The 19679-nt window shown below is 38.6% G+C and overlaps 1 protein-coding gene across 9 annotated transcripts; it reads right to left on the reverse strand.

Moving 5' to 3' along the window:
* Nucleotides 1-190: 190 nt before the first annotated feature.
* On the reverse strand, nucleotides 191-19463 carry LOC118411371 (serine/arginine repetitive matrix protein 2-like). 9 transcript variants are annotated; one of them, XM_035813614.1, is made up of 15 exons: nucleotides 18933-19463; nucleotides 15463-15669; nucleotides 13695-14925; nucleotides 13175-13225; nucleotides 12367-12426; nucleotides 11481-11712; nucleotides 9914-9976; nucleotides 8784-8864; nucleotides 8143-8232; nucleotides 7882-7962; nucleotides 7069-7129; nucleotides 5552-5623; nucleotides 4902-4972; nucleotides 4671-4702; nucleotides 191-4301 (listed from the first exon to the last, which is right to left on the reverse strand). In XM_035813614.1, exons 2-15 carry the CDS (start codon nucleotides 15614-15616, stop codon nucleotides 2510-2512), a joined length of 4071 nt encoding a protein of 1356 aa, XP_035669507.1. In that variant the 5' UTR covers nucleotides 15617-15669; nucleotides 18933-19463; the 3' UTR covers nucleotides 191-2509. The 9 variants fall into 9 exon arrangements, with proteins under 9 accessions (XP_035669507.1, XP_035669508.1, XP_035669506.1 ...); XM_035813615.1 differs by having other exon boundaries at nucleotides 9935-9976; nucleotides 15463-15693; XM_035813613.1 differs by having other exon boundaries at nucleotides 15463-15693.
* Between the last annotated feature and the right edge of the window lie 216 nt (nucleotides 19464-19679).

Here is a 19679-nt window from a genome sequence, read left to right on the forward strand (position 1 = left end):
TTACTGTACAATAATAGTGTTTTTGTACTTTTTTCAAGCTGAAAACTTTTTTTCTTTATGTTTTGGATTAGCCGTTACCTTTACCCCAACCATTTTACAATTTTTATTTTTATTTCGCCCTCTCGATCCATATTTTTTATGAAAAAATCCGTGAACCAAGAAATTAAATTGGTGTGGCCTAAAGGAGAAATAAAATTGCATATTATTTCTGTTCAAACCAATATGGCATACTGAAGGTATTTCCACATTACAGATGATCCATGATATCGTACACTAAAACACTGATAGTAAAATTCTTGCAACATCTAGAAGCAGAGTTAAATAGAATTTTCTTGACATTATTTAGCAACATTTCTTTTGTACATGGTTCTGTTAAACATGACGATGCTATCATTAGAGCCTTTTGAACAAAGTAGGCTTTTTAAATTAATCAACCCGTTGGTTGCATGCAGGCCAATAATATTTGCTTCTTCCCTATTTAAGTCTGTTCTGATGCAAACTGATCATTAGTCTGTGCAAGTTTGACAACTTCTAACAAGCTTACCTCATCTAACTCCCTTTAATGATGCCAAGCCACATCAATCTGTCATGATCAGTAACCGAACTGGAAAGCTCATTTCATTTATGTGCCAATTATAGTCACTTCAAGGAACCTACAGGGAACCCTACATAATGATAAAAGCTTTAAAATTTTCTACCTTAAAGGTACTCAAATGTATTAGATATTCACAGCAAACAGCTAATATTTTAGATTTTTAAATCAAATGTTATCAATATCTATTGAGTCTTCGACTGAACTGACTGAACTGACTGACTGATTTATCAAGTCATTTTTCAGCACATTTGCCTCATGATTTCAGAAGCTACCTACAACGTCCTCTTAGCGTTCATGGTACGAAAAATTCATTTTTGCCAGATGTGATTTAAAATTATGTGCATTATTATGGCCATATGCGTCACTCCTTGAGTACTGGTATGCAATTAAATCCACACAGAAACCAGAATATTAGCATTGCCAGTAATCCCAAGTTGAGTACCTTTAGGATTTTGAAAATGTCACTGAATATTATTGACACCTGATAATGGTATAATTGCCTATATTTGATGTATTATTTAACACAAAATGCTTTCTAAGTCTGGCAGCTCAAGCAAAAGTTGTTAAAATCATCCTTTACTTTTGAAATAAGCCTTATTTGTATCAGCAGTGCAACATTTTATATATAATACATGACTATAATAAACACCTTACAGCTGATATTTGTTACTACACTGTCAGATAAAAGCATGCAGCATCTGTCTTTCCACACTGCAAGGTCATTGAAATAATTCATAAATTTCACCTTAAAGCTTCATAATTTTCTTTCACTATCCAAAAATAAACATAATTCCTCTGGTTTAACTAGCCCTGATGTCAGTTTATAACACTAATAATATCCCATAATTAGGGTCAACCTGACTTCCGTGCACATAGGTTATTAGCTATACACATAATAATTGTGGTGGGTTCTTTAAATATGCAAATGTGTGATTCTCTCCAACTAACCGTTTATGATGATACTGGTATGTCATCATATAGCAATTGCAATTGCTTATACATGTAGGTTATATAAGTAATTACTATGACAAATAAAAGTTCTTTACCTTACCTTGGACTTGTGCAAGTATGTGTACAATCTTGCTCAATCTTACCAAGTACCTTGCATGAGAATTTTTCTGACTTGCAACATATTTCAACAATATATTAATCCAAGCACATCTGTTCTTTTCACCACAATTACGAATGTCTCTATCATTTACGTCAATAAGCACACATGCTATTAAAAGCACAACATATGTTACTTTATAGGTATTGCACATGCAGCAAATTTATAAAGCCAGCCTTAGGGCCAAGCTGATACATTTAATATGATTACCAACATTCACTTAATATATATGGCTCATCACTACTAATAATGTTTTATGTTGCAATTAAGAGCTGCAAGGTTTTTTCTCACATCTTAATATTCTGCTGCTACATTTAATATGATTACCGACATTCACTTAATATATATGGCTCATCATTTAAATAATGTTTTATGTTGCAATTAAGAGCTGCAAGGTTTTTTCTCACATCTTAATATTCTACGTGACTAACATTTAATTTTCCACATGTTAACTATAGAAGTGTAATTAAGTTACCTTATCCCCAAAGGGCTGAGGATCACCATAATTGTGTACAGAAGCACCCAAAGTACACCAAAGGTCCATTTACTGGACAAGCAACATTATACAACATCTATAGTATCTAGATTAAACTGACATTATACATAACTTCTGCCATAACATTCTGTCGCTGACCTTGTTTCCATGTGATATATGTGATTTCTGCACTTACTTTGTTTAAATGGATTCTGACTGGTCTGTGCTGATAAATATAAATCTCAAAGTTAGTTAACTGGAATAAGCCGTGTACAGTAATTGATTAATATGTGCTCAGCTACAAAGATCACGATCATCTTGTGCATGAACCCTAACGCTTGTACCATTTCCCAAACACAGGGATACGACCCTTGCTCCTCCCTTTTGGCGTAGGAGCATTCTCTTCAGTGCCAGCTGCAGTTCCTCCACTTGGAGTAGAGGGAGCTGCTTTACCTGCCTTGTCCATTACGGTTTCTGATGCCTGTGCTGATGGGTGTTTTCCTTCCTTTCTGCTCTGTTTCTCTGTGTTCTCCTTTGTAGCCTTAGACTTTGGGAAGGTGAAACTTCGCCCCCTCATCTCTGGGATGCTGGACTCCCTCGGCTGACCTGCAAACCTTTGCCCACCTCTACCCTGTGAGGGCAGAGGCATTCTGCTTTCCTTCTTCCCTTGGTACTTCAACGCTGCCAAGCTCTGACTCTTTCCTTTTGCTAAAGCCCCTTCAGTATTCACATCCCCGGGTGTGTTTTTCTTCATGGAGGGAATTCCGCTCCTCCCTTGCTCCTGGAGGCCTGTGTAACTTTGACTTCTTCCAATAACACCTTCTGTCGTGGACCTTTCTTTACTCTTCTGATACATGGGGATGCCCCTGCGCCCTTGCGTTCCTTTCAACGCAGCGAAACTTTGTGACCTCTCTCTGAGGGGTTGTGCACCACCTTGTGCGGGTGAGCCTGCAGTCAGGACATCTGCATATGACGAATTGCCATGCTGATAACCTGATGCTGGTCTACCAAATCCTGCAAAGCTCAGGCTTCTTTCTCTAATTGTCTCCAACCCTTGGTCAGCACCACTGCTCCTTTGCTGAGAAGATTCACCATCTTCTTGCCTTTGTTCTTGCGGTAGTGGCTGCATGCTGCTGAAAGCTGCTGCCAGTGGTTTCTTGCCTTCATTCTTGCCATCTTTTGTCAGATCACTTTGGGTAATCTCATATGTCATCTCCTGTGCATTTCCCTTCTCTTCCTCTACTTCCAGGGTGATGTTGACAACATCTGATTCTGTAAGGCAGGCTGAAAGATCATCTTTCTCAATGGAGAATGTTGTATTGAGAGAATGGGAATCTTGCACTGAAGACAATTCATGATCAGAACTGGCCAGAGTATCAACTGTTGTGGCTGCAACATCAGGGCTTGTGATGGAAGGTGACTGGTCTGTGCTGATATCTGTACAATTCATATACTCATGGTTTTGCTGCTGCTTCTGTTGCTCTTCCCTTTTGATCTCTTCACTGTCTGTAGTTGGAGAAAGGAGGCACTTTGCTTCATGATCTTCGGTTGCAGCACTGTCTCTGCCTTCAGCACCAAGGACAGGGACAGGACTGCTGTCTTTGCTGCTCTCTATGGTTTTGCATGTTTCCTGTTCTTGATTTTTGTACATCACCACTTCTTTCTTTGTAATCTGCATCTTCTCATCATGAGTTGTCAATGGGTCAGCAGATGTCACTTCAGCACCAAGGAGAGACATGGTGGCTACAAGTCCGTCCCCTTCTGTGCTTCCTGATGGAAGCTGATTTCCAACTACTGTTACATCTTCAACCTCAATGCAAGAATCATTCTTATCATATGGTAGCTGTGGGGCAATGCTTTCACTGATTTGGTTATAATCTTCAGTAGTAAGGGATGCAAAGTCATGTTTTTCCTTGTAAGCCTCTGGCTTCAGCTTGTCTATGTCAATATCGTCCACCTTTGCTACTGCTGTGCTCTTTATGTTATGGGTGCTTACATCATTATGATAAACTGAAAGAATGTCCAGGGTCTGCTCTGTATCACTTAGATGCTGTTGACTTGATGACGAATGGTGAATGCCTCCTCTCTCTTCCTCTTCTCCATCAGACACCGGAAGGTTTTGGCTACAACATGTTAGAATATTGACATTATAAATTGTGATCAAGTCTGGCTGTAATTACTTTTGACTGTTTTTATTTCCATTGCCAAAACTGGTACTGAGTCTCCAAAAGATATACTTTACAGAATTTTACCTTATGACCCAAATACAAGCAGGATTATGTGGAGAAGAATATTTGAAAAATATAAGAGACCTCAACATAAAAAAAGTCAGCAAGTTTGTATACTATTTCAAAATGCATGTTTCCATGCATGTGCATTATTATGATTCCTAGTGGATACAACTTTCTCCCCCTTTCTTTCAGAAGTTGGCGCTGATGCATCAAAAATCCAAACAACCATCACCATAGTATTATCAAAAACATGGTTCTCACTCATATAACTCCTCAATAGGGTCCAAATAATCCTGAAATAAGAATGATAACATTTGGACTACAAACAAACATTTTATTAATAACAACATTGGTGAAAAATTTCAAGGATAATCACATTACATATGCAACTAAGCAAAATTAAGGACACAGCTGCTGTAGACATAAAGTGACTCAGCACAAAAAATAACAGTAACAAATATTAGGAGAAATATTTTTGAAGGATTCAGGTACCTGAGCTTTCTGGGCCGACCTTCTTTCCGACCTTCGTTGGGTAGAGAGAACAGTCTGGCTCGGCTGTGTCCCTAAAGGTGACAGATATTTTAAATAATTATTGTATACAAAAAAGGTATGTAACAGTCAAATTTGTGAACAAGGCTGAACTTAATGTCTCATTAAAAGGCTGGACTTTATGTCTGATTACTTCGATTCTTTCAGGATATCACAACCTACGTTATGGCTTCGTTTTTGCTATGTGGTCTAAGCTACATTACCACTAGGTATAATGTATTCCTACACACATCGAACATAGGCTGCAAAGTAAATCAGCATCATTGTGACAGGTCTACAACAGAAGAGAAGCTGTGATGGAAAGAAGTCTTAATAGCTTTAAATTGTAACACTTAGGATGCATGCTTTGACAGCAACATCTTTTTTTGGATATTTACACATTGAGAAGGAAGGCAATGGGAGCTAATTGAATCATTTATCACGAGTTACATGTCAGATTCAATGATCTACAATGTTATAGGAAGCACTGTCAAGACTTGTTTTAGAAAAGAAATGCATGTTGTCACTTTCTTGGGATGGGAAGGCATATGGGGAGGGTGTTGTGGTGTGGCTAGTGACTGTTCATGCTGCATTCCCAAACACTTAGTCCCTACCCTGGGCATCTGATTCCAACTTTTGGTTGTTCTTTTGCCTCCTATACCTCCTCTTTCTCCCTGGTGTAATGGCTTAAAGGGCCAAAGAAAAAGAAACTCAACTGATGCAAAGAAACACATTCAAATGTCAAAAAAAAAATAAAGATGAGCATGACTTACTTTATATTGCAATCAAGTCAAGATATCAAACTTATACATGAAGCAGCCATTTAAACTGAGTAACTAAAGCAGTAAAAGTATGTTGGCCTTTAAATGAAAACTTTTCAAATGGCATAATGATACAAGACATAATGTCTGTGCTTTGAACCATGGTAACACTAACAGGACAAGAGGATAAAGATTGATGAAAATTTCTCGGAACCTCATTGACTATTTCTTAGAACTAGTTGCCATGATTTAGACGAGTCGAACTTAAGCATGCATTTCAGGCAAATTGGACGGATGAAAACTGCCAAGGCCAACTTTGACTACATTGCATGCTTTATTACATTATTCACTTACAAAGTGCAACTTTACAAAAAAGACATGTCTGCATTACATCATGATGTAAAAAGGAAAAAAAGATCAAGGCTGATGAGAAATTCTCCGAACCTCATTGAGCTAGTTCTTAGAATTTGGTGGCATGACTAAGAAGTGTAAGAAGGGTCAAACTTGAGTGTGCAGTTAGGTCCCTAATGGACAACAAATCGTTAACCTAAGTTTGCTTGGCAAGCACAATCTTCTTTCTTGCACAATGCTCTAATGGGAAAGACAGCCAAAGGTCAAGCTTGATTACATCATGCACTTATGTAAAGCATCCACATTATATAAAAGCTTTTTTAATATAGTTTACTTCTATATTCAAAGTACTTAGAATGTTGTTATTGATAAGTATACTGTCCTTGTCCAATTGTACAGAGCAGAAATGTTCGCGGTAGTTTTATGTTTACGGTATCTCTATATGCAACATCTAAACTTAGACAGAACGTTATTGATGTTTACTTTTACCAAACTGAGACAAGAATCTGGTAAAGACTTGATACAACAACATAGTACCTGAAAGTTAGAAAGGAGGTAGACATTGAGAAAACACCACCAAAAAGAAAGAAGAATCCCTACCAAGTTCATCCCATTGAAAATGAATATATTAATCCAGATATTAATTCCTTAAAACCATAACAATTATGTTAATTGCGTGGGGAATGTTAGCCAATGCTATCTCCACAAGAGCCCCCTGTACCAATGTACCTAACACAAAATCTGCTTGAAGTTTACTCTAATAGATGAACTACCATAAACAGAAATTTCAGAGAAGGAATGAATGTCAAAGAACAGAAAAAGACAATAATGATGTCAATTGCAAGTGTTCAGCACAGAAAGACAAAAGCAATGTGCATGCACATTTAGGAGACAATTCTCTGAGAAAGTGGAATCTCGTGTAAAATCTCTGTTGGGAGAAAAAGAAAGGGAAAAAGAAACAAAACACCTTGCAACCAAGAGTGCACCTAATGAACGGTTAGTATCGCAAGAGAACTCACGGCTGGGTTCTCGCATGGATTGAGATCTGCTTAACGGGGTTGGTCTACTCCAAGGGAAACGCTGTGGAGAGAGGCACATTTCTTAGAAGGGATGATGATGCATTATCTGCACGTTAATGGAAGTAGAGAAAAGAGAAAGAGACAGCATGCGGACAGGAGACGGTGAAGAGTGGTAACATGTACAATGTATTAAGCTCTAACTCCTCAAACTTTACACAGACCTGTTAGGGAAGAATACTAGCATGAGAACAGAATAGTATACACTCAGGTAACAAAGATACACAATCTGTAAACAGAAAAGTTACCTTAATCATACTAATCAGAGAAACAAATTGAGGAAACTTGTATGAACTTTTTTCTTAATGTAAAAACGAAAGTCATTTGTGTTACTGATTTTCTTAGCAACTGCATGCATATTCCGTATCTCGCAGTTCCAGTCAAAACTGGCAAATACAGATTACCATTAACAACTTTATGTTTTTATTGGACAAATCATCTTCAAGCACATGCCGAGCTTGTCATGGTTGCAATTTGTTTAGTGTTTTATGCATGGTCTTTTGATTCATTGTCATCCCATGACTACATGCATGTGCAATGCATGGATTGTACATTGTATAATATATTAGGGTGGCTGCGGGCTGTCACACTTAATGTAAATTGCCATCAATCCCAAAAGCTTACACTACATTATGAAAGTTAAAGTCAACAACAAAAAGATCAATAATTTATTTTTTCTTTTTCAAAAAATTCATGGCCCATATATCTTGTAGTATTGTTAAATCTTACAGAAACCTACTAAGTGGACAAAGGTACCTTGGACTGAGGTTCTGTCTGCGTTGCAACTGACTTGACACTTTTAGTGACATGGCCATCTCTTGCATCACTGTACTTTTCCTGCAAAAAAATAGGATACGTCTTTAGAGTTAATAAATTTTTCTAAGTAATAGATGTTTCCAAAATCATATCTAGTAACTACTGTTTGAAGTCTTTAGACTATCTGCATTGGATTTCTTAGTTTGAATGAATACAATGAAAACAACAAAATTTTGAAACCATTTGTGATGTAGAATGTACCATTTGTGTCTGAAGTAAAGAGATGGTACGATCTTTCTCTGCAAGTTGTTGTCTCAACTGAGCAAGCTCCTTTCTCATGTCTTCATTCTCCTGCACAAAAAAATGAACATTCAAGTAAGTACTTCTGGTTTCTTGATAATGTTAAATGCAACATATAAAGTGTTGTTAGCATTACACATTACATTATTGCCATCTTGTAGACTGTCACCAGTATAAAGGATAGCTGATACTTATAGACAAACTCACAGCAAGAAGGAAGGTTTAATTTACACACTCAGTCTTAAATGCATTTGTAAGCTATTTGAAACTAAGAGTTGCATTTTACTTTAACTGCAGAGGAGCTTACACAAAAACAGCAACCACTTTTGAATTGTTCCAAACTTTGTTCTTCAAATAAGATATTAAAGTGATGATGAAAGCACAAACTTGACAGCTAGTTTTTTGAAGAATCCACTGAGGAATGATCGTCAGCATGTCTATAATATCAAAGCTACATGTATCAAGCAGAAAAGTACATTTTGTGCTATTTTACAATGAGCCTTTATACTTGTAGCATGATACCATTCCCTTCAACTTTAAAGCAAGTTGTTCTAAAGGCAGATCAAAGCCAGTCACAGACATTTATTTCAAAGAACACAAACCTTTTTCATGCCCTTTCCTTCAACTTCTCCCATGGCTCCATCTAACATTGTTGACAACAAGTGATTCTTGTCTGTAAATCCCTGGGAGACAGAAAGTACTTCAAAAATTCAACATTTCCTTTGCTCCCACACATGCCATTCAAAATCTCAAGAGTTAGGTAGTAGTGTTTTTTTTTCTAATGTGAATCAAAGTCATCTTTGTACTGTACAAGAAGCAACTTTGATTTCATTGATCTGATTTCTTTGATTAAAAGATCAAATAAATGAACTGTCTCACAACCTGCGTGCCTATTTGAAGAGCAATAAATCCGTTTATACTCAGTCTGGTGCAATAGCCTGGTGGGTAGAGTTCTCAGTCTGTATTCAAGCAGTTGCAGGTTCAAATTCCAGGTCAGGCCAATTTGAAAAAAAATTTTAAAGTGCAATATTCCTGTCATTTTCAGATGTCCAACATACTAGTAGTAGTCTGTAACGAGTACTAACGACTTACATGTATATACATGATTAGTACATACTCTTATCAAGCAGTACAAAGCATTTCAATCCTTTCAAAAGTTGTTTCAGTCTTTAAACTTCATGTACATAACAAAAGCATTGAATTTGTATCTCCCAAGGCATTATGCATATCACAAACACCACTAAAAATATTATGTACCATGCACAACGATTCTATTCTAATTTGTTGAATGCTGGAAGTAAATGTATTAACTGTTTCCAGTTAACTCTAAAATATTGATATAGACGCCAGTTATATTCTCAAGCCTGCCCAAGGGCGCACCCGGGGTAGTCACGACTACAAATATCAACCATATACGCACGCACAGACATTTACAAAAACTCGTTTTTTCCACGCACAGTACCCAAGTGGAATGCCCTGCCTGGCACGGTTGTAAGTGCTCCCAACGTTGAGTGCTTCCGTGCCAGGCAGGCGGCCTGCCCACCCTAACCCGGGAGCCTCAGCTGCCCCCCCCCCCCCCCTACGATGCCCCACGAGGGGCTATTTGGGGGTTACCACAATGTAGTCTAGATGTAGAACTCACCATTAAGTGCATGCAGTATAGACTCATGTGTATGCTGTCTACTACATCTGTAAGTCTACTTTCGTTTGATATTTTAAATAACATGTTTACCTGATCAGTCATGATTCCTACCTTTCCAGCTGGAGTGTGCTCAAATGGTGAAGATGTTTCCACCTGTTAGGAAAAAAAGCAGCCCTTAGTAAAATTACAAATTACAGTCAAACCTGTCTATAGCGGCCACTCAAGGGACCGGACAAATTTGGCCACTATAGACAGGTGGCCTCTGTATAGAGGTGGTAACTTGTAGATAAAATACCCAAGGGACCGACAAAAAGTGGCCACTATGGACAGGTGGCCCCTCTGTAGAGGTGGCCCCTAATACAGGTTTGACTGTACTTTTCTTTGGGCATTAACTACATAACCAATACAAATTTGGTGATATTTTAACAGACTGGAGTTGTAAATTAAAACAACAATCACATTTTAATGTAGAAGATGTAATTTATCTTCATGTAATTGACACGTCTAAGAATCCATTTTACGTTGAAAGCGTCCAAACCGTGCAATAATATGCATTTCAATACATGGACTGTGTTGTTCAATCAACTGAATAATGTTCATGACTAATGATAAGAAATAGACAACTTTTCAAAGCAATTTTGTGTAATTAGGGAGTTTCACCAGATTTTACACTTCTACTAGACGTTCTAGTACGTTGGTGGATTACAAGTTTGCAAATGTACTTAATCATGTAACTTAGCCATGGAGCAGAGGCTGAAATGGCTTGCATGTGAACTTAAAATGCAAGGCATGTTGTTCAATGTCTCTATGTGTATGGAAGAAATGGAATATGCATCAAGAATACTTATACCAAGTTCCTAAAATTAACTCTGTGATAAAATGTCATCCTGATATATAATGACTGGTATTAAGGCAGGGGTATATCTCCTAGGCCATACATCTTCGTTCCCCACACTGCTTTCCATTGGATCAGATAGGCCTTATCAAAGAGACGAACTTTACATTAGAGAACTTTACATTAGAGCTAAGCTGGAGAATTGGCTATGTACGTACAAAAGGGAAAAGAACTACATCTAGCATGCAAATTTCTGCCTTTGATATCAACTTTATATATAGAAAACGGTCTTTTTCCTTGGCAATTAATGTTGCCACGTGTCAGATACAGTTGTCAGTCGGCTTTCAAGAACATAATACAGTGATAATTTACAAACATACAGTGTCACATACAGTTGTCAGCCGGCTTTCAAGAACATGATAATTTACGAACATACAGCGTCACATACAGTTGTCAGTTGGCTTTCAAGAACATGATACAGTGATAATTCACAAACATGTTCAGAGTTCTATCTGTTAACAGTAAAGTTCTGCTTGGAAGACTGAAATCCTATTTCTTGGAGGCTGAAAACTACTTAGACTTAGTTAGAGATCAGTACAACTAGACGGTTTTGGCATTATTGATGTCGCAAATTCTAATCTAGGATCTAACGTCATCTACACTTGAGGCATAATCCTTTTCAAAGTATTGTAAGTATAGCGCCAGCATTTTTTTTTTAAAGAAAAGGCGTCTTTCCATGAGTGTCTGTACGTGTGTGGATTACATTTTTCTAACTTCCTAAGGCATCCGCCGCCTGAAATGAACTTCAAAAGAATACAATACCTCTTGGAGAATTCTCTTCAGTTTCAATAGACACGTCTTCATGCCTGTCATGTCTTGAAGGAGGTATCTGAAAGAGGAGGTGTCGATCGTGACCCCTTCCTCTTCATCAAAGCTTGCTGACATCTGCCTGGGTGGTTTCATTGGGGTGGATTGAGAACGGGGCCTGTCTCTGTGCGGGCTGTCAGAGGGGGTGGTTTGGGCCCGAGATCTCCCATATTGTCTTCTTCTATATCTGCAATACATCAAATAATTTCAAATTAAAGTAAACTGACACAATTGGACATGGATTTACAGGAAGATAACAACATAGCATTTTCAACAATCATGCAGACAGCATACTTTGTGAGTGAAAAAAAACAGCCACCCAAATCAGTAAGTGCTGATATTCATCAAGGTCTTTGAGAAAAAGTGTTGTGCTTTAAGTTGCCACTCTGATCTGCAACCCCTAGCAAAAACCTGCTGACCCCTGCCTTTTTTTTCTTATCTGAATTATTGAAGAAATGTTTTCAAGCACTTTTTCCTAATTTCTGTTGCGATAGAAAAAGTTACCACTTCAGAAGAAGGGGGAAAAATTTCAATACCACAATCTATAACACAACACTTCTTTTGCCCGGCCCAAGTATTCTAAAAGCAATGTTTAGCTCAGGGCCATTTGCTGAATTGTAAAGACAGCTTCAAAGTGCGGCAGGCATTTTTATCAGTGCTGTGGAGAAAATGTTAGTAAAGCCTAAAGGGATGACAACTGGGTCCAGACTTGAATGTTCCATGCCTGAAGTCCTTCAATATACAACTTCATAGTATTGCAAAAGGCTGACAAGATATCTTGATTATATACACCCATTTTGAAAGTCTTGCGTAGCTCAATTTTTTTCCCCACTGCTCTGACCTTCTTCTATTTCTTCGTCGCTGAGTCTCAGGAGTAGCGTTTCTGTCTTGAGCAACATGACTGGGAAACAAAGCATATTTTTTACACCATGTATGCCACTCATGTATGGCTTTAACTATAGCATTATAAGTAACAGATTAAACACTAGCAGTACTTGCATTTGAGGTACAAAACTGTACATTGTATATAGCAATCAAATGGAGACGAAGGCAAATTGGCAGAAATTGATGCTTATTACTCCAATTAGCTGGACTCCTTAGGACCTTGAGATACATGCATGAGCAGCTAAATCCGATTAGTTCAAACTTCATTGGGTGAAATCAATGATGGTAAAATGAGTTTGATTAACATTGACGTTCATGAGTCAGTTGCTTTCCAAGCTAACACAACTTCACATCAATCAGACATGACATTAACATTAAACATGCCAGGGTTCTAGCTAGTGCATTTTAGCGTAGTGGGCCCCTACGCTAAAATTTGTGACCCCTACGCTAAAATAAGGGCCACTACGCTAATTTTTAACTAGTGTAGTGGTGCTTTGCTGTCATTTGCTTGTTCAACAATGACTAATCAATGTCTGAACAATGGAAAATGATGATATGCCACTCAAAACTGAACCAAAAATCCTAACATTTAACCCTACATCTTCAAATCTCACCGTGGAAGGACCAAGATCCCCCTTCGACACCAATCTCCTGATTAGTCGCTTCACTACCATGCCATTCCCACTACGCTAAAATAAAATCCTGGCTAGAACCCTGCATGCATTAATGATTAAGCAACAATCTGAAAGAGAAGAGGTCTTTACTTTTGCTCAGAACATCCCTGTTTCTTTACTCTTTGTGGTTGAGTCCTGGGGCTTTGAGATTAAAAGATCAACACACATAAAAAAAGAATTACAGATGATGCGGAATGTGATTCATGATGATCTACTTCACAAATATTACTCTAGAAATGTTCCATATATTGATCATCATTCTGCAATGTTTCCTAATCTGAAAGAATTGTTACTGCCACAAACTTAGATGTTAACTTGTACTAAGTTGTAGCTCAGAATCCCTATAGTGTTGCTTGTGAAACGGTACTCAATCATCATCATCATCATGGGCAGGTTGCCTGGACCAGGTCTACTCTCTCCTTCCAGACTTGTACTCAATGAGTATACATTTTGAGTCAGCTCAAATACATGTATTCCATACATTTGACCTTTACCATCTTACCATCAGTGCCTTCAGTAAAGGGATTGAATTCGCTCTGCTTCAAGAACAATCCCACTAATCAAAGTCAGTGTAACAATTAACAACCTGTTCATGACCAATTAGTCTCACCTTTTTTGTGAATGACTTGTATCAAGCTCTTCCAAAGTGTCGCTGTCTTCCCTACCGTCACCGTCCGTCTGTGCTCTTGCATTCCGTCGTGGACTGTGCCATCGCCTGTGATGCCGCGGTCTTTCGTCGCACTGATCGAAACTCTGCTCATGTTCATCGTGCGATGAATCCATGTCCAACATGAGGTCATCTGACTCCAGGTCTGACGACGCTGACTCGTTATGGAGGTCGAAACTGTCTCTGCGTACAGTTGCAGTGAGAGGTGACTCGGGTTTGAGTCTTGAGCTACTTACAACTCCAGGACTCTTCGGACTTTTGGCTGATGATTCCTGTCTATAGTGGCTCCTAACTGGAGTTCCCTTTTCTCGTGTGTCCTTTTTGGCTTCATGCTTCGCTGGTGTAGTTTTCAAGTCAGCTTCAGTACCTCCCCTAGCACTATGTCCACCTACGGTTTTCCCAGCACTTTTGCTGGCTGCAGAACTTCTCCCTTCTACTTTCTGTCCACTCTCCTTCTGTGCTGTTTCCTGAGAAGATCTCTTTGGTGTTCTAGTAGAGCAATGGCTTGCAGAGCTGACATTTGATGCAGTGCTAGCGTTAGACTGCGTACGCACACGACTTCCTGGTGTGTCGGCAGTGGAAGGTGCCGCACCAGCACGTACAAGGTTTTGCGGCCTTACCACAGGTTTAACTACCCTCGCAGACCCCGACCCGGAAGCTGACTGCGATTGGAGAGGTCTGGTGGGATTCATTGTGTGTGATTTCGGAAGTCTACTTCTTCCACTCTTTGCCCTCTCCTGGGACGAGGTAGATTTGATGCTTTCCTCAGATTTTGACTTCGGCATGTTGCGGATAGAGCGACTGACCTCGGGCGTGGCAGGTAAGGCAAAATTACTGTTGCGATCAGTCACAACTGTTTGAGATTTCTTCACTCCCCACCTTGTTCTATTAGAATTGGGTGTTTTTTCCACAACATCTTGTTTTGAAATTTGAGTAGAGCTTGGTACATTCTGTTGTTTATCTATGTCTAATGATCTGTTCTCCAGACTGTCTTTAGTCATGGCACCCCCAGACTTGGCAATGGTTGCCTCCAACTGTTGGACCATCTCACTAGGGTTTGTCTGTTCCTTCTGATTTTGCTGTCTCTTCCTGAAGCCAAACCCAAAATTTCGCTTGTAAGGGGCACCTCTTGATGAATGATGCTTGGGAGTATCTCCTGTTCTACTGGTATCCCCTATGGAGTTAAATGTAAAGGGAAAACAAATGGTGTGTCGAGCAAGTGCACAGGTAATGAATTACATGTATGAGCCAAGAAATATTATGTTACTGGCACACACCTGAAAGAAGCACATACATTAAAATTCATCTGCATGTTCTGTACTCCTGAAGGAAATACCTTTAAATCTACTTCACCAATTACTCACTTCATGTTTCCTATGACTATCAAATGACTAGAACCAAACAGAAATAACACTAATTTGGTAGCTGCTAACATGTTGGTACAAAAACTGTTCAGAATATGCTATTACTAGTAGTTTATTACACTATAGAAAGCTGCCAAGAGGCCCATGATTGAACTTCACCTTCCTTTTGTCGTGTCATACCTACCCACATATAATGATATACCTAATACCATGAAATTAAGTACATCTACAACTTTTTATGTTTTAATGAGTTATGCTTTACGCAAACAAACAAAATACTAGTAGTACCTTGGCAAAGGCATAGAACAAGAAACATGCCAAGTAATCATTAAAAAGAAGACATGTACCTAAAAGAGGTTCTTCTGCACCAGCCTGAGGTTGCTGTTGTTGCTGCTGCTGTCTCCTCTTGGAGAAGGATGGAATTCTTGAAGAAAAACTCCTCTTTGCCGATGAACCGTCTTCCTTTCCGCTCATCTTTCTGAGTAAGTCCAAAAGCCCCATGAAACCATGTGTGTGCAAACACGTGCATTATCCCATCCACAGTCTAGCTCCTCCTGTGCTTCAGAAAATTGGAATTGCTGGATAAATAAAATGTCACAATGGAAAGGTATGAGGAAGAGATGGAAGAAGTGTATAAAAAAAAAAAACTATAACGAGCTTTTTAGAGTTAGACTTAGAGAAATTTAGTAGTAACTTGCACATGTATGCTACAGATACCATTGAGGGATAATAACTGTTTATGTTGACTTCTGCTTACTCTCACCTCTCAAATAGAAGTACCCCCTGGAATAAAAGTACCCCCCGGACAAATCTTCAAAATCTAATAAAAGTACCCCCTGGAATAAAAGTACCCCCCGGAAAAATACCAAATTGACATGTAAACTGTGTCCATGCTACTTCAGTCCAAGAGAAGATGATAAGCAGGTAGGCTCTTTTTATTTATTTATGCCTCGGTACCATATCAGTTAATTGTATAAATAATGAACAGAATAATTCCTATGTTATTGCACATATTTTCTTTATCTGAGTGTCACGCCATCAACAAAGATTAAAATAAAAGTAAAAAATGAATGAAAATAAAAATTGAAGAAATAAAAAAAGAAGTTTATTTCATGATCATTGTTACAAAATAACATTTTGAAGAAACATTCCAACTTAGTAGAATACCTTCTTCACCACTTGTGGTATTTTCAATGTTGTTGAAACCAAGGAGGTCATAGACACTGCCCCCTATCGAGACATAACGGTATTGCAGAAAATATGTCAATATCTCGCGCATTACCGCGAGATTCGGCGTGAGTTGATGAATCCAACATGGCGGATGTTTTCGAGCCGATTGAACGCCGTGCTTTATTTTGGAAGGATTTTTTCGTTGCTGGAACATTAAAACAAGTTGACTACGGGTGAAAAGTTGTGGAAAAGTATTGGTAACTTTTTGATTTGTTTGGTTGTGGTTCATTTCTGTGTTTTGATAGAGAATTTACGGAAGTGAGTGACTGTGTTTGTAGCATGTGACCTCGATGTTTTCGTCTTTGTTCAGCGCAAATTTCAAGATTTTTGGAAGGTTAAAGATGGTCTAAAACGAAAAGGATACATTTTTTACGAGTCCAGTACCGAATCACTTGGGTTTCGGTAGTTTTGGACCTGAACAAAAACGTTTTTGCAAGTCCAGAACCGGTCCTGCGTACCGGTACGCATCCCTACTAGGATGTTTGGGTCATAGCGCTAGCGGCAGGGAAATACGCGCTGCCTCGTCCGAATAATAGTGAATTTTAAGCAAAAATACCGCGGAAGAACGCGGAAATATGGGCAGAAAATACCAAACTTTCAATATTTTTGGGGTCCCTGGTTAGCAAAGAAAGCCCCAATTTGAAAAAATAAATAAACGTACCGTCTAAAATAAGGACGTACCGGGTGGATTTTGAGGCGGAAAAAAATAAACGTACCGGTACGTTTATTTGAGAGGTGAGAGTAAGCAATTTTACTCCTATTGATGATAAGCACAGTATTGAGGGAAAAGGAGTAAAAGAAACAATGCTGGAGTAGGAGGAAAAATAACAGAGGCCATGTTTGTCGTATTTCAATCCTGGACTATTTCAAAAAAGGGTTTGCTGTGTTAGAAAATATATAATTCATAAAATTATGACATCATGAGCATTCAGAATACAGGGAGCATGTACATGACATCACAGCTGCAATGTGCTAGTTGGTTGAACCTGAGCCTATATGGCTAGGTGATCAAAGGTCAAAACCTCAACAAACAGAACAGTGCACGTGGCAAAGGCTTGGAAATTCTCAACACTAGTCACTATACTCACAAATCAAAATCAAACATGATATGATAATCAGCTTAAAATTCTATACTCAATTTAGCTAACACTTGTCTTTTTCTGTGATGTTACTGGTACATGATTGTGCAAAATGCCTGATGACAATATTGTACACATACTTTCGTTCAGAAAGGCACTGGGTATTAACATGTTTACCATACAAATTATACAATCAGTGAATTTGAATCAGATGCAATAATTGGTACACACACATTCAGAGTCATGGTACTTTAACAAAGCATTTGTCAAGGTTGTTTTGTGAACTTAATCAATTGAGGAACACTTTTGGTTATACTTATAGGCAGAATCACACATGGGTAAAGGCTAAAGCTGAGCAAACCTCTACAGTCAAATGCAGCTTTAAACCTTACTAGTACTAGTAGTTACTATTCAATGGCCAATAATGCAATGTCTCTTCGACACAGCTTCATTTTAGCCAAGCACACTGGGGCAATCCCAAACTTTTTAAAACTGTGCTCTGTTCTCGTCTCTGGCCTGGGTGCATTGTAATCTCCTACAGATATTCCAATTATCTCTTTAATATTGTTATATTCTAAATTTCTGGGGGTGCCTATTGTTGTTTTGTTCTGTTGTTTCAGAGAAAATTGTCCCAACAAATATCGTTATCAACAGCTGTGTGTGACAGCTGACTCTTATCTGGCTCTGTGTGTGTGTGGATTATTGCTAATCTTCAAGCAGATGTTGGGGCATAAGCTTGTAACATTTTCTCTCCCCCAATTTTGTCCCAAAAGCTGAAAAGTCAAAACTAAACAAGACAATCTTTCAACTCAATACCTGTGTAGTACAGTGGCCGTCAGTCAGTAAAGCCAGGTAGTCAGAAAATGTTACAATCTCCTACCACAACATCTGCTTGGAGATAAGATTATGACGGTACTCCTATATGCTTGTGCCCCTCCCACTCCTATCCGTCAAAAACATACTGTTACAACTACGGGTTCCCTAAATCAGAACAACAATCCCTACAAAGAAATTCACATAATTATAAGACAACAAAACCGTTTGATATATGATGCACAGTCTGGTTCTGAGCAATATTTTCTTGAGAGAATTTATAAATTTTCAAGATGGAAGATCGAGGGGAAATATTTCCGGTGATTCGAGCCCTAGACTAGCTCGCGTCCGGCCATGCCGTGTAGACTGTGGAGTTGGCATCACGTGCCCATGCTTCTAACAAATGTATTCTACCATGTGGCCATTGTTAAATTGCTTCATGAACAATGTGAATCAATAGTTTTGGGGGAGAAAGTGAAGCAACTATTTTTCTAAAAGTCGTCTGCAGAACCGGCGAATCGCCACGTAAAAAAACTTGCGGTTTTTAACCGTCCCTCAGAGCTTACTTTCCCTCAAAATAGGCCGATTTTATATCTTTATGTCTTCTTCATGGTTCAAAATAATTGTTCCTTGCGACATTTTCTACACAGAGCGGTGTAAAATGGAGAGGGAGCTGTGATTTTTGAAGATTTTACCTGCAGATTCAGCCTTCTTCGTCCGCCATATCTGCGCAGTTCACTGGATAAATCTGTCAACTATGCGCAGGCATTACGTCATGGCGAGTTGGACCGAACCACTCGTCGGCACAGGGGTGTAATGTTATATGCCCTGTCCTTGGTGCCAGTCGGACTGTACGTCTACTGAATTTTGTACTTCAGAAATACTAGTAACACTTAAAAATTATATATTAACAATCAAGGACAAAAAAGTGAATAAATACACAAGCAAGCGAGCAAATTGTGGATCAAAATAAACTCAATTCAACTGAGAACATTGAATGAATTTTATCATAGTGAAGCAATAAAGAAGTAGATTGAAATATCATTTACTTATTGTATAGATTACTCCTTGGCTAAGTTGTTGGTAATTGGAATCTTTAGATGGAAGTTTTGGCTGTCTTATTATCATCAATAGTTCTAGATACAAGGCTCAACCAATTACTTAATACTTAATTTAATTCATAGCCAGTGTGCCTATTGTGCAGAAGAAAAATCAATGTCATGCTACCCATTAAAGTAAGTCATCTTAGCTGGCACACTTATCACCTCCTTTGCTCCATCTAAGAAAACCCCAGTTAAGTAGCCTCCCTTTACACATCTTGTGTCCAACCCTGTAGCAAACTCATGTCTCTGTATTCCATCCCTCCCTCTCCTGGCATCATGACCATAGTAAACATGCTCAGGTCCAGGCCAAACTGAAGCCCATGCTACACCCTGATCTGT

This window comes from Branchiostoma floridae, chromosome 3 (assembly GCF_000003815.2).
Source record: "Branchiostoma floridae strain S238N-H82 chromosome 3, Bfl_VNyyK, whole genome shotgun sequence".
Classification (NCBI taxonomy): domain Eukaryota; kingdom Metazoa; phylum Chordata; class Leptocardii; order Amphioxiformes; family Branchiostomatidae; genus Branchiostoma; species Branchiostoma floridae.

Excerpts from the sequence above, each read along its gene's own strand:
- LOC118411371 (XM_035813614.1), bottom strand. The coding sequence starts at position 15,616 with ATGGGGCTTTTGGACTTACTCAGAAAGATGAGCGGAAAGGAAGACGGT. Across the intron at positions 7,963-8,142 it reads CTTTACTTCAGACACAAATG|GAAAAGTACAGTGATGCAAG; the intron begins GTACATTCTACA and ends ATTTTTTTGCAG. Across the intron at positions 7,130-7,881 it reads AGACAGAACCTCAGTCCAAG|CGTTTCCCTTGGAGTAGACC; the intron begins GTACCTTTGTCC and ends CTCTCTCCACAG.